General features: G+C 33.5%; 1 protein-coding gene across 1 annotated transcript; it reads right to left on the bottom strand.

The window, feature by feature from the left end:
- Positions 1-9,092: 9,092 nt before the first annotated feature.
- Positions 9,093-11,778, bottom strand: LOC115975034 (trihelix transcription factor GT-2-like). Its single transcript, XM_031095671.1, has 2 exons — positions 11,307-11,778; positions 9,093-10,728 (listed from the first exon to the last, which is right to left on the bottom strand). Exons 1-2 carry the CDS (start codon positions 11,555-11,557, stop codon positions 9,327-9,329), a joined length of 1,653 nt encoding a protein of 550 aa, XP_030951531.1. The 5' UTR covers positions 11,558-11,778; the 3' UTR covers positions 9,093-9,326.
- Positions 11,779-12,137: the final 359 nt, after the last annotated feature.

Below are 12,137 nucleotides of genomic sequence, written 5' to 3'. Positions count from 1 at the left end.
ATAAATTTCTACTACAAAATATTAATCTAGAAGTGAAAAACTTCAGAAAATGAGAGACAAGAATAGAAAATTTATTGCTATCAAATATGATCTTTTAAATTTGTTATTAGCAGTATAAAAATATAACAGAAAATTAATATAAATAATTTAAAATTTTATTGCTATCATATATGATCCTTTTATAAATCTCTTAGTAGCAATATAAAAAATATAATAGTAAATTTAGATGAAATCTCACAAATAAACAAGAAATTCATAAAAAAAAAGTTAGAAAATAATGAAATCATACAATTAAAAAGGTCATAATGAAAATAATCATAATGATATTCGAACATGTAATATTACAGTTACTATTAATATTAAAAGACTAAATTCTTTTTAAAATGTATGAATTGCTTACAAAATTTTATCGATAATAATAGATATAATTATTTATGCTGAAAGAGGCTTTACTAAATCAAAATCCATAAAGGCTTAGTTAAGATCAAATATGTTCACAAAACCTAAATATAAACTTGAGCGTCAATTTTGCATAAAAAGTAGATTTTTAATTTTTAAAATTTTTTTTAAAAAAAAATCCTATTTAAATTTATTGTGTTCAACATCAGACTGTATTATTGAACCGACCCTTTTGTGATCAATTACGCAAAGCCATTCATTTCATTCCTCACCATTGGCGTATTTCCATTGACTTGTGCGTGCACTACAGTTTTGTCCATTTTAATGAAAAATACAACAATTTTGTGCAATAAAAGATGTGCCCCACAAATTGATTGGTTTTGATCTATCATCTATCTGACAGGAATAAATACTGTTACGCAGTAACAGTGTAAGACATAAAAGCTCCTATTGCCATCACACATACATGCAGAAAAGTCCGTCTTCCTCTGGTAATTTTAGTGGGACAGGATCCAACTTGCTTCAACTTATCACCCTTCAGTGTCAACTGGAAAAGGAAAAAGATTTTTACATGCATTCGATAAAATGCTTCCCTCTAATTAACCACCTCATTCTTTCTTATTCACTTTTTCTTTTTTACCACTATCAGTTTTTTATGTGAACCTGAGTAGTCATTTTCTTGATTTGATATCATTTTTTAAGAAGTAAAAAAAAAAAAGAGTTGCGTCTATGGTGAAAAAACATATATATATATATATATATATATCTAAACCTGATCTACCAATCAATTAAACAGAAAAGCATGGGCATAAGAGAAAACAAAATTATTTTATCAATACGTGTAGCGATCTTTTCAAAATGCTTAACAATAACATTTATTTTGAATAACATCTTCTTCCAAAACGTGTTGCAATAAAGTTCTAGTTTTTTATTTTTATTTTTTGGTGGGTGAGTTCTTGTTAATTATTTACCCCATAGCACTGCAAATCATTCCAGGTAAAAAAATTGTTACCTAAATGACATGCATTAACTGCATGGTGATTCCAATTTGATTGCTAATAATGAAATGTGAAATTCCAGTAATTAAAATGACAAAAGATACCCAATACAAACTTCAAGGCCAAACTGATCATAAATCAGACAGAAAGCAAAATATGTACAGTGTAACATAGTACTGTCGTATTCCCAAGACTAGTTTCTCAATATCTCAACTCCTTTTTAAGTCCAATTACCTTCCGTATTTAAACACTTTGCACATTTATTCTCTGACAAAGACATTAAAGAGACCACGTATGCTGCTATATGTCTTAATGGCAGACTTGAATGAAAGCCGTGGTACTAATTCACATGCTCTAGAGATTGAAGAATCTACAAGAAGTTTGAAGTAGAAATTGCACTGAAAAAAACCTAATAATTTATGTTCAAGTTCTTGAAAACACTATCTATTTGTTAATCTTGAGGTTGCTTAGCGTTCAAAACAAAACAATATATTTGTACCCTCAATGCATGATTTCTCGGTTGGTTTTTTTTTTTTTTTTTTTCTTTCATCTTTGTCAGCTCTGATTCTCTATAGCATGCATGGAAAAGTATTGTGTCCATTTTCTTAATAATCATTCATTGGCAAACCCCAAAACATGTCGTTTCTCCTTACACTAGAAACTTGAAAGTTTTATCGTGCTATTGTCATTTGTATAAATGTTAGGTTGGACCATATGAAAAGTGCTGCTTCCATTTGATAAAGGTGGGTTTGGATTTGATAGTAGGCCATGTGGATATTCTCTATTAGAGAGGGTGGGAATGTCTTATTAGAGAAGGATAGTCCATTGGATAAAAGGAATTAATTTGCAGATCTTACATTAATGAAGATAAATGCAAGTTGAGGAGAGGTTGTCCTTTCAACTTTCAAGAAAGTAAAAAATTAAAATAAAAAAAATTTGTGATGCCGGCATATCAGGTAGATTTATATCAAGGCCAGCTCATTGTTTTAATTGTTTAATTAAATTTTATAATATAGTACTGATCAGCAAAAAAAAAAAAAAAAAAAAAAAAATCCAAGCAGGTTTGGTCAAAATGTCATGAAAATTGCCATTTCAATAAAAGAAAAAAAAAATCACTTATTTGTGAGACAAATTATATAAGATGATTATGAATGAATAAGAACAAATTTACTTCCCCTGAGATTCTTGACTTATGAAAATGTGGCAATCAAAGAGGCTGAAATGAGTAATGGTATCAAAGGGAAGGAATAATCGAAAGCATGTGGCTGTGCAGCCAATACGTAGTTGATTTCCCAAGTGTGTGAAAGGGTTCCGCGGCCGTCCAAAACAGCGCGACTCACGCCACATTTGACTACCTATAAGACCTCTATCTAATTGAATACATATAATGTTCATGATCATGACCCCTCTTGGGTTTCAATTTTCAAATTCAAATGATAACACCCATGTCACGATAAATGAATAAAATGAGATATCTTTGTGCCTTTGTTTATTTAGTTAAACATCAGATAAAAAGTAGCTTTTTAATAAATAAGCTCACGACAAGTAGAGATGGAATGGGGCTTTTTGTTTATTTATTTTTTATTTAAAAGAAAAAAAACTTATAAGTTATAACACATAGTTTACTATAAACACTACTAAAAATTGATTGTAACTTTTAAAAAAAATGTGACAAGTTATACTACACACGGTTAAATCTTCTAGATGCTGGCTAATTCCATGACAAGTTTCAATGTATTTTGGGTTTCAAAATTCATATTTCTATGTATGTTTTTGTGAGTCTTTTCTTGTATTGGGCTTGTGGTTTAAAGTGGTTCAAGTGTATGAGGTGAGAATGGTATGAAGTTCAAGTTTGAAAAGTCTTTGGATGGTGAGTTTGCCTCAAACTTGCCTCATTCTTATATCCCTATGAACTCAACTGAACCTGAAACATTCGATTACTTTTTGTTTGTTGTATCGGCCCCTTTAACCTACCTAAATAAGTCCCATTTTCCAAAAAATTGTAAACCTAATTCAAATATTGAAACACTAGAGAGAGCCCTAAAAGCCCTAATACCCCTTTGAGAGTTGAGAGAAACATTCCCTTTTGTGAGAGCCAAACACCTACCAATTCTCTCTACTATCTCCCTCTCACCATAGCCAAATCCTATGAGAGGAGATTAGATCCTTCACACCCATCACCACTTGTGTTGTGATTGTTGTTTGGAACCTTGGGAATCATTTTGCACTCCTATAAATCCAAGGAAACTTGGTTGCTTGTGGTACTTGGGTGATTGTAGTTGATGGCTCAACTTGCAGATTGGTGGCTAGATTGAAGAAAGGACTTGGTGAAGTTGATTTTTAGTAGGAGCTTGGAAGGCTTATGTACATAGATAACACTAGGCTTGGAGGGTTTTATGTATATCTTGCAATGCAACTATTCATTCTAGTGGATAGTTTTGTTGGTAGTGCCACATAGAGGTTTTTCGCTTGATTATCTAATTTTCCTCTTTGATAATACATCTGGTATTATCTTGTTGACTACTGTGCCAATTATTTTTTGCGGTTGCTCATTTTGATTGTCATCCATGCAATTAGTATCATCCTTGCTTATATCAATCGGTTAATCACATAAACTTGGTGTTAATTGATAGACTAGCCTAATATTGATTAAGGCTTAATTTAAACTTTGGGGTCTAAATTATTACCATAATTGAAATTGGTAATCTCACATACAACACCCTTTCTTAAGTAATTAATGTGGGGAAATTACCTTTTTTTAAGACACACACACACACACACACACACAAAAGAGAGAGGACAAATCGGTGACATGGCTCAGCAAATTGGTAAGAGAGAACTTTAGTTTTGGTACGTGCTAGATCAATCTGGATAGATCGAGCTTTGGGGCTTCATAGGTTCAAGGGAAAGAGAGGTAAAGAGACAGAAGAAGGGAGAACGCGAGCAACCTAACTGGCGGTGAGAATGAGAGTGACGTTCAATGATGGAGGTGGTTGTTGGTTCAAGCTCTCCTCTGTGCTATCTCTCTTTGCTTTGGATTTGTAAAGCGTGAGTGTGAGAGTGAAGGCTGAAAATAAAATGCTGTAAAATGAAAGTGTAATTGATTTTACACTCTAGTCAACCTTGGTTTACAGTCAAAGGGAAATTAATTTCAGTTTGACCAAGTTTTTCAATCCACCCAAACATTCATAAGGTTGCAAAATGTTTTCAATAAATGCTTTTCACCCGAACCAAACACAGCCTTAAAGTTGTTTTCTACTCCTAAAGGGCTAGTCTAGAGGTATCTAGGCATCATGTGATTTGTGAGGTCCTAGGACCAAGTCTCTTAACTTATATATTTAGCTTCACTCCAAGAGATTTCTCTATTCACTAACTAAATTCACTAATAAAAAATTGGATTTTATTAACGAATGTTTTAAAGACATTAGTTAAGATATATTTAATGTTTTATTAAATAATATTTTTATTATTTTTCAAAAATTAAAGTCAAATAGTACACGTATATTAAAAAAAGTACACTTATCACAATAAATTTGTATATGTAAGTCAATGAATCATTAACATGTGTATTTTATTTTTTATTTTAAAAGTGCATTATAGTTCATAATTGAACATTTATTAATTTTTAACTTGTACTTCTTGGGTGGAATTGTGGTGTGCCTTGTGTTAGAACCTCTTTCCCTCTCTTTAGTATATGTCTGTGTTTGTTTCTTTAAAAGAAAAAAAAAAAAAAATTGTACTCCTTGGGCAGTGCTCTAAGAATCCTAGCCGACAACGAAGTAGCAAAAGGAAAAGAAAAAACGAAAAGATGTTCTAAAAGTTCAAAGCAAAGGTTGTTCTTGGTTCCAATAATTAATGCTGAGCTTGTTCCGAGCGTGTATAATCATCATTAAATAGTGCATGACTCACATATAGAGGAAAAGGATCATACCCTGCTTCTCATTTTGTAGATCATAGATCACTCATTCTATTCAGGAAAAAAAAAAGTTTCTTTATTTGCAAAGAAGTTTTGGTTTAGTGGGAACTTCTACCTACGACTGAACTGAAATAATGTGTTCAAACTCTACCGTTTGGGAAAAAAGGAGAAAATCTTTCGATCAAGCTAAGTTTCGTCATTTTCTAATGAATCATTCATCTTTGGCACTTTTCAAGCAAAATCAGATATTTCAATCACTTCACTGTTAGTAATTTTTTTTTTAATCAAACAAAGTTTTATAGTCCTTAAACTAAACCGACTTCGTATCATCGTTTTCGGAAATTTGAACTCAAGATCTACCCCAATAAGATCCTAATCATTGGACCAAGACTTTGGGGGATAGTCAATCATAGAAATTGATAGTTTTGACCATTAGTTTTAATATAATAATTCAGATAAAATGGAATCCATCTATTTCGTTGGGTGGTGTAAAAGTATCTAAACTGATAATATAATTATTTTAAAGATATGACCGGTTAATGGGTGCATTGAGGATAATTGTTAATAAACTGTTTTGAGAAATTTTTAACACAATTTTTATGAAAAATATAAAAAGACTTCAAAACAATTAATTTTTTTTTTTAAAATTTACTATAAAAAGTTTTTAAAGATATTTACTAAACCAATGAGCTTATAATATTCATTAACTTTTTCTTATAAAAATAACTTGTCTTTTTTTTTTTTTTTTTTTAATTTTTATAATTAATAGAAACTTTAACTATAGGTGATCAAAACTTTTCCTACAAAATGATCCCACCTAAAGTTGCAACCTCCTCCGGTTTTTTTCCATGAGGACATAATTAAATTTGAGTGATTATTGCCGCAACATACTGGTTGTGGCCCAATTAAAAAGTGCCCACCCATTGTTACAACTTATCACCTCCTCCATTTTTCTACTTTATACTCAATTAAATTTGGGTATAGCAGTAACAGCGAATACAAATCCTCTGTACCACTTTCTGTATTCTACTTTATATTTCACCAATTACAACTAGTCATGTGTTTATTTTTTTTCCATTTTAAACTTCGACTATTTTATAAGGAAGATTAAATAAATGCATGATAAGTTGTGATTTGTGGAATATAAAATAGAATACAAAAAATGGTACAGAAAATTTGTATTCAGCCACAACCTACTCATTCCAATCAATTATAAGGAAAAGTTTCTCGAACAGTTCACTAATTTTTTCCCGTCACCCCTTCTGTTTGAGACTTTGAGATGTAAGAAAGTCTCTAAAAATTTTATGTCCCTTGCAAACTTGGAATTAAAAAGTGACCAATTTAATTAATATTTAAAGTGACAACCCACGCCCTAGGTTGTAATAATAAGTAATAACTATTATAAGATTAAATGGGCACCCTAATAAATTAATTCAAGAGCGTCGAAAGTACAAGTTCACACCATCAATGCTTAAGGCAACAACTGATGGGTTTTCAACACAGAATTTGGTGATAAAAGGTGGAGAAGTCGATATTTACAGAGGAAAATCAGAAGAGAAGGTATTCTCTAACTTGAAACTCAAGCACGGAATAGTTGCTAGGTTCCAGGACATTACTACCACAACAATGCGCAGGGACGGAGCCAGAAATTTTGGTTTGGAGGGGCCAAGGTGTGATACTAATATATTAGTTAAGACAAACCTCTACACACACACATACATAAATTAATTTTCTAAGAAAATTTATCATCTTCTAAATTTTAATGAGTATATAAAAGTCATGTATTTCTTCTATTAGATATGTACAAAAATTTATCATTTTCTACATAGTTTAATTTGTTAAACCTCTTAAATTATAAATTTCTCTTTCTTTTAAGAGCACCATTGAAAGGACTCAATTTTTTTTGCGCGGGGGGGGGGGGGGGGAGAGGGACTTCAGTTTTTACATGCTACATTTTTTAAAATGTAAACAATATACATACTATAAAATAATTTTTTTAAATTTTTGGGGGGCCTTGGCCCCCCACTCTTGTGTGTGGTTCCTCTACTGACCATGCGATATTTATAAATATTTCAACCAAACTCTATCTTTGTTGTAGGATGCTTATTAGGGTAGGTCACTGTGATGAAGAAAAAGCTTTCCTCTCACCTTCGGTCACCTCTATGGAGCCCAAGTCCACACATTACACTATCTATGAAGGAAAATCCTTAGGAGAAGGTTCTCACAAAGAGAAGAAGATGTTGCTCAGGCGTGATACAATAAAGGGCCCTTGGGAGGAACCAATAGGGTATAGCCTCGGAGTCTCTAGGTCCACTAGAAATTCTAATTTGTTGAAGTAGCTCCTATTAGTATTCTTTCTGTCTTTCTTTTATTTAAGGGCATGTTTGGATTGAGGAAGGAGGGAGGGAGGGGAAGTGAAAGAGAGTAGAGTAGAGTAGAGTTGGCCCAAAATATTTTGCGCCAACTCTACTCTACTCTCCTCTACTTCCCTCAGTCCAAACGGATCATAAAAGATTTTGAAAGTACCGAACTTGGCCGCTTGGCCTATATGGTAGAAGGCCAAATTGAAAATTATAGTTTGGCAGCAAGCAATGGCAAAAGAGTGATCAACATTAAAGCACTACTTAGAAATAAGACCCTGCTTTATTATTATTATTATTATTAGAAAAAACAAGAATTGCCAAAATGTGTTTGACAAAGTGTGAAGAAATATCTCCTCAATCCTCCCATCTTAGTACCACTATCGCTTAGTCGACCTCTCCTAATGTATCTGTTAGTAATTGATGCTCATTAAAAAGGGGGAAAATAGAGCTTACGAGCAAAGGAAAAACACTATGAGTTTAAGAGAATAAAAAAATTCTAGAGATTTGAGAAGCTTGGGGATCTTTGAGATGGAGGTAGATAGGATAAGGGTCTCATGTTTTTTTTTTTTTTTTTTTTTTTTTTTTTTTTTTTTTTTTTAACAAGATAGAAATTCTACTCTAACCTAATCTATGTGTATATGTGTATGAAGTTCCTTCCTAAAAACTAGAACCCCAGTCCTTGCCCCCCCACACTCCACAAGCACTTATACTTGTAGAGTGACCATCGTATTAAGGGTGTGCGGTGATGAATAAGGGTCTCATGTTAAAAACGTACACAGAGAATAAAATTGGAGGACTAAGAGGGTAACATTATGACAAAGGCTTGGAGATTGCTTATTCTCATTAATTGCAATTAGCTGTAGAAAACAGTTTTATACTAGTAGAACGGAGCAACTAAATAAAAATTGACTAATAATTACTATAGGCACCTTACTTTGTTCCGATCTTTACCCAAAGTCCTCGATTCCAATGATAAGAAATCTAATTGCAACCTAAATTATTAGCATTATGTGTGAAGTTGAATAAACCACCAAAATTATTAGCATTATGTGTGTAGTCGAATGAACCAAGGCACCACACTAATTTATTGATTCAATGCTTTCCTTATAAAGTAATAGAAAATTACAAGATATGCCATTAAATTAAGTTGGCAAATTGTAATAAATAAATAGTTATTATCATTTATCAAATTAATCAAATCCCACACTCTACACTAACCTCCTGTGTATTGGTGTCAATTCAATTTCTCTGTAATCTCAATCAGATCCAAATAAGGAAAGGTATTATAGGACACAAATCATAAGGGTTTATTTATTTATCTAATTATCATTCCATCCTTTTTTTTTTTTGGAGCATTGATTATTATACACTATTTAATACACACTAACTGTACACACTTAGTGTAAAGTGTGGACATTTCTAAAAAAATGTAATTTTATAAAATATTAACAGTGTGTAAACTAGTGTACATCAAGAAGGAATGAAACAACAATTTTCCCTTTTCTTTTGGGGTCCGGGGGATTAATCATTGAAAATAGAACTCAGAAACTTTGCTCTTTCACATGCTTTTGTACCATTTAGGACACTCTTTTTACACCCAATGACGCAAACTATTTGTAACTCTATTATAAGAAGCTTCCCTATCTTGTCTCATTCACCATTATCCATCGAGGTAGGTTTGTTTATTACCACCTCAAAACCGCCGCCATCATTATCTTCTTCCTCACTATCTACAGCTTCATTTTCATCGTCTTCTTCATTTTTTTCCACATTTTCAATATCTTCCATCACTGTCTCCTGCTGATTATTGTCTTCTTGTGGAGGCCACTGCTGCTCTGGCTGGACCATCAATGGCTCCATTAAGTTATTCATATCTTGACCAGAATTGGCTGAGCTTTCAACTTTTTTCTTCTCTTTGTATAGTGCATCAAGCTTTTGGAAGTACGGACACGTCTTTGAGTCCTCGGGCCTTGTCTTGTTGCTTTCCTTCACCTTCTTGAAGTACTTGTTGATGTTCTCCCATTTCTCCTTGCATCTCTTGGCACTCCGATTGTATCCAAGCCTACGCATTCCAGCTGAAATGTCCTCCCACATAGGCCCTTTTGGCCCATTTTCTTGATAGTTACGGTCGACACTTGTTCGAAGCCCTATCAGAGCTTCAACTTCAGCTTTTGGCCATCTGGAAGAGCTTGTTTGTGTCGGTGAAGGTGTTGAATTATTCTCAAAGCGAACTATATCCATTTTCTGAATCTCAGAATTGGTCTCTGATGAGAGCGAGCGTGGTGGCAGTGTTAGCCGAGGCACAGGCTGTGACTGCAGATTTGTATTGTTGTCATTTGATATCTTCTGCAAGAATGCAATTACCGCTGCGTCCTTCGCTGCTGCGGTGGATCGTTCTTGGACCAACATTTCATGCTCTCTATTGAGTCTTGCCATTTCTTGTATCCTCCAAGAGTCTTCTCGAACTATTCGTTCATTTTCATGTTTCTCTATGGCTTCCAAGAATTTCAGCTGTAGCTCCTCTTGCTTCTCTATCACCTCCTTCGCAAGACTCTTGAAAAAGTCCTTCCATTTCCTCCTCTTCTTACAACGGCCTTTCAATTCTTCATCAGACGCTGTCGAAGAAGAGGTCGAAGTATTACCCGAGAAAAGAATCCCAGAAATGGTACTTTGCAAAGGATTTCTAGGAACAACAGGTTTTGGTGCTTGTAATGGCGGAATTGTAGGGTTTGGTATTGGAGGGACAACACTCTGGGATATGATTGTAGGGTTTGTTGTTGATGGAACAGTAGTACTCTTAGAAACACCATTGTGGGATATGATTGTAGGGTTTGCTGTGGATGGAATAGTAGTTTTAGAAACACTTGAAGCCATTGCTTTAGATGGTTGATGTTTGTTTTCAAGGGCTTGTAATTGATCAAAAAACCGATAGGTCTTTCCCTCTGCCTTCCCGGTTCGACCTTCTTTGGTTCTTTTGTGGTACTTATAGACATTCTCAAATTTCTCCTTGCATTTCTTGGCGTTCCGGTGATAACCAAGCTCTGCTAGTTTCCTAACACCGAAATTTTGGAAAAAAAACATCATTTTTATAAGTTTCTATCCCAAAGATGATTACTTTCAGAATAGAATCCAAAATAATTGATGGATAGAGTCAAGGAAGAACGACCTAGAAAGATGAGAGAGACTATCAAACAAATCATCATCATGACCAAAGTTTTCCCAAGGAAAACACATTAACTAATGTCGGAAAAAATGTCATGTATCATTATGAATATATCCCTCTTCTAGAATTCTTCAAAAAATGGTTATTAATTATAAATAATACTAATCTTATTCTTAAAAAGTAAATCAACTTGATTTTCACTTAAGAGCATTGAAAATGGTGATCATCGTTTCAGAAATTAATATATATTTGAGAAACATTACCAAATGAAAGTACAAGAAGAATTGCCAATATCCCAAAAAAGTGTATACTGTGAAATGACTAAAAAAGTTTTTAACCAAAAGGTGAAAACAAGGTTTCAGTGGAAACCCAAATCCGGATCTCAACTGATGATGTAAAAACAGCAACAAAAATTTCAACAAAACATAATAAACATATTAAAAAGAAAAGAAAATATTACAAATCACCTTGAAACCTCTTCCCATAGTGGACCTTTAAGATTTGAGTCACGAAACACCCCATCCATGTCCAACCGTATCTTCAAGAGTGCTAAAGTTTCTGGGCGAGGCCACCGGTTTCCACCGCTAGTAATTCTGTCACCACCTTCTTCACTCTTACCCTTATCTTCTTCGCTTGAGTTCCACCCGATAGCACCGTCCTTATCGCCTTCATGATCAGCTCCAACCATCACCGTGTCCTCCTCAGAATCCCTCAGCATGGTGCTCTCTCTCTCTCTATCTCCACCAGGCAATTACAGCCGAAAAGAAAGTATAAAAAAGAGAGAGTGATTCTGTTTGTTTATTTGGGTGGGATCTGCTAGCTTTGTATATCTCAATAAAGAAAAAGAGAAATCAAAAGTTTATTTCTCTAATGTCATAGGTATGGAATCTTCAGTGAAATTTGTTCTTTCTGTTGGTTAGAAAAAGAACATATTATGGTCACTTGGGTTCTTTATATACATAATTAAATCAGTGAAAATAATAGAGGCTGAAATTAATATATTTAAAAAAAAAAAAAAAGTAGATAAAGAAAAAATATATGCATAAAATATTGAATTAATGGAAATGTGTAAGTAGCAGTGGTAACAGCTGCAGATAGCGACGATGGGGATAAGTTGGCCCATTGTAGGTCAGCTCTGCTTTTAGGGGCCGCTTTGGATTTCAGTGGCCATTGGCAACACTTGGACTTGAAATTACTGCAAAACCCCTAACAGAATCCTATTGATTGACCCTTAATCATGAAAAAAAAATAATAATAATATTTTTTTTTGTTTTAAAGTGGTGTTAAAGTATTTGGTC

Source organism: Quercus lobata, chromosome 2, assembly GCF_001633185.2.
Source record: "Quercus lobata isolate SW786 chromosome 2, ValleyOak3.0 Primary Assembly, whole genome shotgun sequence".
NCBI classification, from domain to species: domain Eukaryota; kingdom Viridiplantae; phylum Streptophyta; class Magnoliopsida; order Fagales; family Fagaceae; genus Quercus; species Quercus lobata.
This window is presented reverse-complemented; position numbering and strand designations above follow the sequence as displayed.